The 11660-nt window shown below is 44.3% G+C and overlaps 1 protein-coding gene across 1 annotated transcript in view; it reads left to right on the plus strand.

Moving 5' to 3' along the window:
- The window catches only part of LOC133966842 (anosmin-1), a 41584-nt gene extending 31818 nt beyond the window's left edge, over nt 1-9766 (plus strand). Inside the window, exons 9-14 of the mRNA XM_062401878.1 lie at nt 1174-1320; nt 4373-4461; nt 5555-5726; nt 6459-6679; nt 7392-7533; nt 8607-9766. Of these exons, the coding sequence (XP_062257862.1) occupies nt 1174-1320; nt 4373-4461; nt 5555-5726; nt 6459-6679; nt 7392-7533; nt 8607-8665 (830 nt within the window). The 3' untranslated portion in view covers nt 8666-9766. The remainder of the gene's footprint in view (nt 1-1173; nt 1321-4372; nt 4462-5554; nt 5727-6458; nt 6680-7391; nt 7534-8606) is intronic.
- Nucleotides 9767-11660: the final 1894 nt, after the last annotated feature.

Here is an 11660-nt window from a genome sequence, read left to right on the forward strand (position 1 = left end):
ACCCAAAGCCTAAATGAGAACAATGCTTCCAGGACAGGGGGCCATCTTCTAGGCTCTCTATGCCATATTTGATATTCAGCAGTCCACTTCACCATGCTCTGTTAGCAGTGTCCTGGTAGACCTGTTTAGGTTGTTAGCCGAAAGGCCGGTGTTGCCCATTTTCCACAAACATTCTGACCCATAACTTAACCAAAATAGAAGCAACACATTTGTTATTAACATCAAACTTTCTGAGAAGAAGAGAGTCCAACGGCACTTGTGTATAAAAAGAAGTGTATATCTCATCTCCATCTACCAGGCCCCACAAGCTTATCAATCACCCAACACCCCTAAACTAATGACCTTTCCATCAGTACCAGCTGCACTTAGCATTAAGTGCTATTGCTAGCATGCTAATAAAAAGTGGTCAACACTAGCATGTTAGCATTGCCAGGGCAAGCATGCTAACACAGACATCAGCGTTTTAGCTCAAAGCATGTGGCTGCATGGCCTCAGAGCCGCTAACGTGGCTGAAGACAGACAGTCCTGTTATTCTAAATCTACAGTACGCACATGTCGTTTGCAGAATACGTTAAGCCAGAGCACTTTAGTTTTGATTAAGGCTCCTCTCAGGATGAGTGACAGCCAAGCGCAGTAGGTGCAATTATGAGTCAAATGCAGGGTCATGCACTTCCTGAAATCAGACAAAAACCTGGATGCAGCTGCGGATTTGTGATTGCAGACCCTTATGGGATTGGCTCAACCAACGTAGCGGATTCCAATATTCTTTGTTTTTCTTGAGAGCAGAATTTTGCCAGATTACAGAGTCTTCGGGCAAACAATCACTCTGAAGGTTCCAGGAAGCAGGAATAGCCAAGGTACATTGACAACACATCTGCATTCATGCGGAGAGCTGCTGCACGCTTAGGAAGCACAGACCGAGCCAGTGCTACATTTGTGAACGTTGTAAGCGCGTGCGGCCCTTGGGGGAATTGAACCTCTCACCTTGGCAGTGTCAGTGCTGTGTGTACCCAGCAAATCACACCAGATCTGTGCGTATAAAGAACGTGCTGTAACTGTGATTTCACAAAGATCGAATTGTGTGTTTTTGTTACCATGCCGTGGAGTTTTTGCCACAACACAGTCACTGTGTCTTAGCTACAGCAGCCAACATATCTCCTTTTCTCTTCCCAGTTAAATCGGTGCTCAAGTCAAAGAAGGAGGAGATATCCCCTCTTGGTTCAACCCTGACCAAACGCCCCTCCGGCCCTCTGGAGGTGGGCACGCCCTTCTACCAAGATGGCCAGCTGCAGGTCCGTGTCTACTGGAAAAACCGGGGAGGTATGCGTGCCCCTGTATTGATTTACACCTTTGGTAGAATCTAATTAGCACCCCATTATGCCCATCAATCACTCTATGACTAATGTGCGCCGTAACAAAGTGTTATGACTGAATCTCAGTTACCCAAAACAGCAAAGGATTCCTTTTACAAATTCGGGATCAGATGGTGTAAATGAAATCAGTGAAACAATGTGTCTCTGTGAACGCAGGGTAATGTGAGTGCCGGGCGAGTCGGTGTAAAGCGGCACACAGCCCGGTAGAGCGGAGCCACCGTTTAGTCAAGAACAATAAACAGAAAGAGACGGAGCCATGTGATGGGGTTTATTGACAGCTGCGTTTAATAGATCCTCGCCCGTGCATTAGTGCCGAGGCAGCCCACGTTGTTTAACAAGACCTGATGTCATAGGGAACAGAAACGTCCGCGGGTTGCAGCACCGCGAGGGGTTAAAGCCTATAGGAGTGCCTGTCCCAGCGGGGTCCATTCCCCCAACCCTTATGTTAATACCCGAGTGGAAATATGGAAACCTTGAGAGCCATGCTCTCAGGGTATCCTGTCAAGTCCCATTCCCTGGTCTATGTTATGTTACTAATATATGTCATCGCCCAAGCCAAGCTCCACATCTTAGAGTCAAGAATGCAAACGCTGGCTGGAGGAGAGGCCTGGTGAGACACCAACTGCTGAATCAGAAGGAGAGAGAGCGAGGGGGGGTAGCCCAGAGCTTTTTGCGAGGCTGGCCTGGACTCCTAGAGCTGAGTGATGCTGAGGGGGATGGAGCGCGGCCGGGGAAATCACACTGCTGCAGAGCACCCAGAAGCCCCGTCCAGCTGCGTCTCTTGTTTGCGACGTCGGTCCGCAGTGAGTGTGTGTGTGTGCCACTGCCACTCTGAGGGATGACCCCTGGCTTTGACTCTGACAACCTGCATTCCACTACTGTAAACATAGAGAAACACAGATGGCCCGGAGAGCTGGAGTCTCTGGACATCTGGTTTGTGTGACGGGGAGAAGGGACAGGTTAACCGAACCATGATTAAACTCTCACTCGTTGTCTCCGTGATCCAAAACAGCCGCGGCCTGTGGACCGTCTCCAGCGGACGAAAGAGAACCTTTACAGTACACCGGCTCAGATAATATATCACTGTCGGCCCAGCACGCAGACAATAGACAGCAGTCCGGCGGTGGCGGCACTTCTGAGGCGCGCTTCCAGTCATGATTTATCGAACACTGCTGAGGTCCTGTTCTCTACCTGGTTTCCATGTCCTATTTCTTGTTTTACATGCCACCTTCCCGCTCCATGAGATCCAGCTAAACATATCTTGTTTATTTTTTCCCGATTTCCCGGTTCCCTGTAATTTCTCTCTTCTGCTTCCAAAGAGCTCAGGGGCTCCAAGTGCCAGATCTGTGTCTAAGCCTTCAAAGGGCCCCTTTTATCTCCCCACTACAACGCAGGCCCCCACTGAGGGGTGAACACAGCATAACTCAATTATTAATCGGAGAAGTATTCCACATATCCAAGCAACTCAGTTGAATGAATAATAAATCTGGTAACATAAGATGAGGGTGATGGGCAGATAAACAGTTCCGATGAGCTCATGAGGAGCTACTGTATAGTAAAGAGGCGAATGCTGCTGCTGGAGTCCGCAGCTGAGAGAGTGAGCTGGTCCCAGCATGACCACAGCGGCTAGACTCCACTGTCGGGAAATATAAATCCTTAAAGTTGAAGCAGAAAAGTTTGAGAATTAGAAAACCTTCAGCGAGGAAAAGGGAAGGTTTAAGAAGCAGGGAAATCATGTTGATAAGTTTATACAAAGATAAAGAAGGACTCAATCTCAAGTTTTTTTATTTTCAGAGTTATCTTGATCATCAATAATGGAAACCGTGACAGCAGATCTCAGGGAGTGCTGTAATCTGTGAGCTACAGATATCAGTGAATCACGTCAGTCTGTCAGATTGTCTATTGATGTCAGATTCATTTTCTGTGGGTTCAGCTGTCGAATGTTACTAAAAATATTTTATCAAGTAATGTACTTATATATTGAAAGTATGAAACCCTTCTTTATACTTTAACTCCACTGTATTCCAGAGGGAGATCAGCAGACGTTTCTACTCCATGACATTTATTTGATCACTGAAGTAGTTACATCATATTCCTTTGGCATCACGATGCACTTAATCTAAAGAGAGTGTGTTTACCAGGATAAACCCGAAGCTCCAGAAGGGTCAGGCCGGGTTCAGACCAAAACTCTGAAATCATATTTGGGTCCGGGTTGTATTCGAGCTTGGTTCGTTTTCTCTCGGGCTCAGTTGGGTTCGAACAGAAAATTGCTGATAATTTTCCAAGGACATTTCCAATGAGAATCAAATGTTTGATTTATCTTTCCAATGAACCACACCCACTTGTTAATGGTTTCTTTGTAGGAGTTCACATGCAAAACCATAGATGACCTTAAAGATGCATCATTGTCAAATTAAACCGCCCAACAGTTTGCAAATAGCAGAGTTAGATCCAACCTTTGCCTGCTCAATACATCGCAATGTATAGGCAGCTTTACAATTGATTAACCTATTGATTTTGGATCAATTGAGTATTAAGTATGGGGAATCTAAGACATGTTTTACCTAGATGGAGCGTCCTTCATGGATCAACTGAAATAGTTCCAACAGCAGGTTTTACATTTGAACTAGGAAAGAAAATTCTGAGATTCCAAATACCAAATTATGAATTGATCCGGTCAATTGAGATTGACCAATATGGATTTTTGGGGGTGGATGTCCTTATAGATATTAGGGACAACTTTTTTTCCTACAACGATTTAACAACCAATGCAATTTCTTTAGTAAAATTTTAACATAAATGCACATTTTTATTTTCTCAATTGTTTATTCTGTAAAAGATACTGGTACGTTTGTGAAAGGCTCGATATTATTGGCCAGCCGATAAATCAGTCATGAGATGTAATGGACTTTTGAGTCAAAATTAAGTATTGGATCTGAATACTGAGGTTGTGTCTCTGTTATGTGACATTTCTTTCTTTTCATCCACCCTGTTTCCAGATCCCTCAGTGAGTCGCTACCACGTCCAGTGGATGCCGGAGTACTGCAGCCACAACGAGACCCGAGGACCAGAGAAATCTGTCACGCAGGTTAGTCACCGAGAAACGTTTCACACCTTCCGACTCGATCAGCAGCTCTGTGCCATGCAAAGCACGTGGCTGGTCTTTTGTCCTCTTAAGAAAACAACTCTGCAGAGAGAGAGAGAGAGAGAGAGAGAGAGCCCTTGGTGTGCTGGACCTGCTCAGGGCAAATCACTGGCTTTTGTTTTTAATATTATGAGTCAGTCGTGTGGTGTTTTGGCCAATAAAACGCATTTGCTGAAAAAAAAAAAAGTTTCCCGGAATGGGGGATCATTCATGTCCAGCAGCCCTTAGTAATGCTTCTGCGTGGGTCTTTCCTGTAGGGTGCGGCGGTGGGGGGGTGCGGCAAGAGAGATCTGGGTGTGGGGGTTTAACAGTTTGAGCCCGGGCTGATGCAGCATGGCAGAGGCCTGGCAATCAACACATTCTTTGGGGACCGACGCTCTGGTTGCTAGGAAATATACATCCATTTTCTATAGATCACTGGGAAAGACTCCAGGCTTGTGCTTTTATGTGAGCACACAGCGCCTCATTCACTTTTAATCAAAGCTGTTTCATATCAGAGGGAATATACACACAGTTTTTTTCTCAGAGGACTGCCTATTAATGTAGAACCTCTTTATTACAAATGCAAGATGTAAACCCACTGCTCAGTGAGACTCTTTTTTCCCCTTGTTTCCCTAAAAAGACTCGAGAAATGTGATTTCGGTCCAGATCAACAGATAATGAAAGTTAGAAGTGGGTGTAAATTGTAAAACTGCAGTTCAAAATTTATGAACATGGATTTACAGGCCGCTCTCCCCTTCAAATTGCACATGAATCCACTTTGGTTACAGCTTCTTAATTAAGTTCATCCTTGTTATTGCATTTGGGAGCTGTAAAAAATCATTTATATTGCAGTTTGAGCAGGAGAATAGCGACCTAACCCGTACCATGTGAGCGTTCAAAGTGGTCCTGTAATGTGGGGCATGTTCCTGAGGCCTGAGTGGGAATGTGATCTGCCGCGGCGCTGTGTATTTAATTATCTCTGAAGCTCCATGGGACCTGACCCGGGTGACATGTCAAAGTCATCAGAGGCTGAATAATGTGTTTCTTGGTGCAGGAGAACTACATCAACCTCCCGGGCCTGCTGTTCTCCTGCAAGTACAAAGTCACCGTTCACATGCTGAAGTCCAAGAGACGCGCCAAGGATGAGAGCACCACCTTCCTCACGCCGTCCTGTGCCACCATCCGCAGCAAGACTCACAAACACATCCCCTGCCCGGGGGAGGGAGGTGAGTGCTCAGGAGGGGGACACTTGAAAGCCATTAAATGGATCCATGTGGGTGTCAACACTGTATTTCGTGCTAAATATAAGAATAGCACAGGTAGAGCACATGCTGTACCTCCTCCATTAGTCCCCTTACCTTCAAGCACCAAATTTGACACACTCATTGACATCAGTCCCAAAATGTTCCTGTTTTGTTTTGTTTATTTCGATTAATAACATCCTGGGACATTGGTGAAGATGTTAAAAAAATGCCTTTAGAATCGTCTCTCGCAATATATAGCAAGTGATTCCCGGATCAACCTGTTTTTCCACATCTGTGCCAAAATTTCTTTGGCACAGATTTCTTTCATGAACGCTGAAGTTTTGTTGAAATAGGCTCCGTGTTCTTTGTGTAATCATGTTGACAAACCAACCAGCCACGGACAGGGGTGAAATCTCAACCTCCTTGTTTGACACCGTCAAACTCAATCGCTGAATCGTCTGAACATTTTCCTGCTGAGGTCTCTCATGGGATCAGTCAACCATTTGACAGACATTTTACCAGCTCCAACATTTAACTTACCCCTACAGCTACTGATTCAGACACATGCGTTCTCATATACAGCCGCCTAAGCATTGTTGTATTTTGATTGTTATCTCATTCTTGGCTGACAGGTTGGTAATATTAGAGACAGTTTGACATCTTAGGAAAATACACTTATGGGCCTTTTTCTCAACGCTAATTTTCCCGTAATAGCGCCGGGGCTTCCAAAGGTTTTGGCAAAGCCGGAGAACCTGACAGCCTCCTTCTCCATCAACGAGGGAAACGTCACCGGCAACTTCCTGTGGCGCGTGTCCCGAGTGGCTCCCAATCAGCGAATCACAGGCTTCCAGGTCACCTGGGCCGAGATCACCACCGAGAGCCGGCAAAACAGCCTCCCCAACAGCATCATCTCGCAGTCCCAGATCCTGCCTCCAGTAAGTCTGTTGTTATTAAAACGAGTTTTGGTTTTCTATTTTAAGTCCCTTAATAGTCATAGAGTGAAGACTGTTTAAAAATCTGACACATTGAATACGTTTCAGTGCACCGCAAGGAGCATACGCTGTCATATAGAGTCAGGAGAGTCTGGCTTGCAGTAGGAAAGTCTGTTCTATCTGCAGCGTTTCATTTCACAGCATCTGTCAGAGGTGAGGGTGATCCAGGGATAACACTGTTGTGGCCTCTTTGCATGAGTCTTGTGATAAGCAGTGTAGACAGACACAGGAATAGATCTGAGGAAGTGTTGTGTCCTGCTGGAAGTTCTCCTCCTCTACCTTTTCATCTGCCTTCACGTCTTCCTCTTTTATCCTCTGCGAGCGCCGCGAGAAAACAAAGCCGCTCTTTTGACATAATCTGCTCCATCGACAGCGCGTTCTGCCTATCTGCACCTCCCAGCCTCTGGAGCTCGTCTATAAATAAAACCACCCACCGCACACTTTATCAAGCTGGCAGCGGAGAGGAGAGACAGCGAGCCCTATGAAAACAAAGTCTTTGTTTTTGTCTGTGGCTTGTGCAAAGACGAGCTCTCTGCAGCCGACACTCCCCTGGTCGAACAGCCCGTTCCGATCCCCGTCCTGTCAGATTCTAAAGCACACTTGATTGTATTCCAGCTGATTGCATCCCCCCCCCCCCCCCCCCCTCTCTCGGCAGGATCATAACTTGCTCGTGGTGTCCAACCTGCGGCCGTCCACCTACTACAGACTGGAGGTGCAAGTCATAACAACCGGAGGAGAAGGTCCTGCCACTGTCAAGACCTTCCAGACTCCAAACATATTACCGGCCATTCAACACCGTAAGTACATATCCCCTATCGGCTGATGCTGTGTCAAACAATTTGAGAAAATAATGTTGTTGTTTTTTTGAACGAATATATTTTTATTAATGGCCCTGAGTTGTTTTTTTGATATCATGGTACCTGGTGGTGCTATATCAAACTCACTAAAGGCTCATTTATGTAGCTTTTATGTAAATAGGGTGCTGACAGCATACTGTCGATTTTCTATGTAACCTATAGGAATATTTTGACATTTTTGTGAACATGCTTATTTGTTTCCTTGCCACTCTCACATCTGAGCCATCAATACAAGGCTTACAGTCAGCAGCAAGTTAGCTTAGCTTATCATAAACACTGGAATCAAGGGGAAACAGCTAACCTGTGTCCAACAATAATAAAAAATCTATTGACCGGCTCCTCAAAGCTCACTAATAAACACATTGCCTGGAAAGCGCTCCGAGCCAAGAAATAGTCTGGTTCATTACTACCAGTAAAATAGCAGAATATTAGATGCCAAAAGCTCAACGGAGCCAATGTGATGTCTGTTGGCTCACTGATTTTGTTATTTACTGGCATACAACTTAACTGTTTTGGTCAGTGGCCACATTAGCATTGTTTCTAACTGTGAAAGGCTGTTTTCGGTTTAAAAAAATAAAGAATCTAGCAACTTAACCAACGGATATTTGCCATACTGGAGACCAAAATTAAGTTAATAAGCGAGTGAATATGAATCCTACATTAATCAGGTTTCCAAAATACATTAATATAAGATAATGTTGCTTTTTGTCTCCTGGATGTATCGCGGACTGTTTCCTGTCAGGTTCACCACATTAACTTTATAAGGTGATGCTTTTTCAGAGTTTAAAGCTTGTTCTTGCTGAACTCAAATTGCCCCAAAAATCGGCTGCAGATGCTTCTCATCCGTTATGCAACAAGATTTCTTATGACAATTAAACAGAACCTTGGGTGTTTCGCTCAGCAAAAAGAGAGGATGTAAATAGTAGTTCTGACCCAGATAACAGGTCTAGATGCAGCGAGACAACAAGCACATTTATGCTGAAGAAATTGAATGTCTTTTAATCGTTTTCCAGGACCCAGACTCCGGCAGCATCACTCTCATCACCAGAAGCCATCGGTAGAGAGACACTGAGTTTCAAGTCGAGGCAAACCCCAGTCGGGAGACGTATCATCGGCTCTCTGCTCCAGTCTGTCGGGGAAGGAATGTATGGAACCAGACAGAAACACAGCGCACCAGACCATGAACTGACCTCCCCCAGCTTGTGATGTATGGATCCATCCTCTCCAGGCTCCACAACACATCAGCTCTCCCTCTATCAAACCCCTCTCTCTTGACTGACACAAGGCACATGGTGACGGGTTGGTCTGCACGGCGAAATCACCAAGGAGATAGGAAAGTCCAGGTCAAAGTATCCAGATCCAGGAATCCCCAAACTAAATGTTGTGTCCCGGCATAAAGATATTAAACATTTTAATTGGATTTGATGACAGGCAATTTGAAACACAATTACTTAGGCAACCTGCTTGAAGATGCTTGAACGTGGATGGTAGGAAAAGCCCCAAACGTAAAACCAATAGTTCAATCATGAAGAAAGAAAAGTAGAGAGTCATCTATTTATTTTGTGTTACCCTTTAAAGAGGCGCTTAGGCACACAGTCAGTACTGATGGAAAATGTAATTAAAGTCATTGTTGTCTAACCCAGAATATTTCATGTAGTATGTTGCATGTAGTACATTTGATTTTCTTATTTGAACTGTAAATGAATTACCTGCTTCAAATTGAAAGCTCGTGATGGTTTTGCATGACGACCATTAGCGTTCTGTTGGCATGGAATAATGTCTATAGTGTGACCTCTTTTCAATATGTTAGCAATATTTCATTAACAGATTAACAAAGAACTATATTGGGAGTAATATGTAATGTTTATTAATGAAATTATAACTTGTGTGGAAACGATGAATTGTACATGTTCTTGGCTGTAGAAATATTTGTCGTGGAGCAGTCAGTGAATGTCTATATTTATTTATGTGTGTATTACAAAGTTTGGTTTGGATGTGTGTGAATGTGTATGTTTCTGTGTGTTTTAGTCTCGAAACCTTTTTGAACCGGCAGAAAAAAATCTTGTAAAGACATTTTGTAAAAATTGAATTGTAAATACAGTCTTATGTTACATGTTATTTTTCCATGGTAGAAACTGTACAAACTGCTAAGTAATAAAATAATCCTTAATCAGTTCCCTCCGCTGTTTGTTTAATTGACGCGGGCGGCGAGCGGTAAATAGACGTGCTTCTCCTCCCAGCGCTGTTTGGCAGTTGCTGTTGCTTATTTTGGCCGCAGCATCCACCGTGGCAGTCTGTGGGCGTACAGCAAATTCACTGATCGGCCCGGGAGCCAGAGACATGCACTCTGCAAGTCCAAATAAACAGGTCATCTAGTTCCACAGCCCCGAGTGAAATCCGCGTCGCCGGGGTCGGGCACCCCTCAACATAACGGCCCGCTTCTCAGAGCACTTGGGTGTTGGCAAAACATGAAATCCCCTCCTCTGCTCTGCAGCCTCTCAAACATGTGAAAAGGGAAAAAAGTGGAAATGTTTACAAGAAAATAAAGATCATGGTGACACTGCGAGAGTCTATGGTAGATATGTGGATTGTGTACTTTTTGCGTTAAAAAGTTCAAGCTGGCTTCTTGCATATGTTGAATGAAAGCCTTTTCTAGCACACGTATAATAATCCTGGGAGCAGAGCTAGACAGTGAATAATAGTGAATAGGCGTCATATCCTTCTTATTTTAATGAGTTTGTTTACACCAGAGAGACTGAATGTGATCTGCGGTTCTTTTCCTTTTATGTTTCTCGTATCATTTATGGGACTTGTATCTATGAGCATCTGGAATTTGGTGCAGCTTGATTGGATTTTAAGGAGACTATTGGGCCTTGGCAGAGGTTTGTACTCTACTGAGTGCAAGCTACCTCCGCCAGGGTTATGTTTTCATCAGCGTTTGTGTTTGTTTGTTTGTTTGTTTACACCATTATTTGAAAGCTACATAACCGTTTTCTATGACACTTGGTGGAAGCATGTATTGTGAGTCGAGGGAGAACCCATTACATTTTGGTCTGGATGCGGCTCAGGGCGAGGATCCAGGACCACTTTGTTGGTTGGTTGGTTTTTATTTTTGGGGTTTGCAGAAAAAACTACTCAACGGATTTCAACAAAACTGAGCAGAAGGATGGGACACGGGTGAAGGAAGAACCCATTAAAATGTTGGCACATGATCGACACAAAGGGGTAGATGGCTTTCACCAATATCCCCAAGGATAATTCATGGATCCGGATGTCGTATTTAGGGGACGGATATGTCTATGGATGTGTCTTATTTGGTGCAGGTTGATTTATCAATGTTATGGGGTTATGAGGTTTGTTCTTTACTTTCATTCAGGATAAGAGTTCTACCTTCATGGAAAGAAGAGCAGTTGTCAAAAATGGTTTTGAGCTGAATCTATATAATAATAATATCTGTTCTCATGTATTCACACACATCTGCATCAGAGATCAGTGATTGGATTTCATTTGTCTTCTTTCATCGCACACTCACCAAGGACTTTACTAGAGCATCTGTTTATTAATGCAATCACCCAGTCAGCCAATCATGCGGCAGTACTGGAGCGCAGGAGCTACACATTACATCAGAATGACGGGAAAAGATTCACATGATTGTTGGTGCCAGACGCACACAACAGTCTCTGGAGTTCTTACTCGGAATGCTGCGAAACAACAGAACATCCAGTGAGCAGCAGACACAAACACACATCTCAGAAGGCACAAGACGTCCGGCCTTGACGTAAATAGGCTGCAACAACAGGAGAAACACAAAGTCGGCTCAGTGAACTTCAGGAGAAGACCTTTGGGATGTGGCAGAACAGAGAGATTGGCAGCGTGAATGCGCAGATGACAAATTTGTAGAAAAAATGTGACGCAATCATGTTAACACGGAGCAGAGTCATTAGGAGGAAGGTTTCCAACATCTTGTGAAATGCACCTCAGGAAGAATAGAGGCTGTTTAGAGAGCGAAGGGAGGAACCGCTCAGTATCAGCATGAGATCTTATTAAAGTTCCCGGTGAGTGTAAAT

Source organism: Platichthys flesus, chromosome 13, assembly GCF_949316205.1.
Source record: "Platichthys flesus chromosome 13, fPlaFle2.1, whole genome shotgun sequence".
NCBI lineage: Eukaryota > Metazoa > Chordata > Actinopteri > Pleuronectiformes > Pleuronectidae > Platichthys > Platichthys flesus.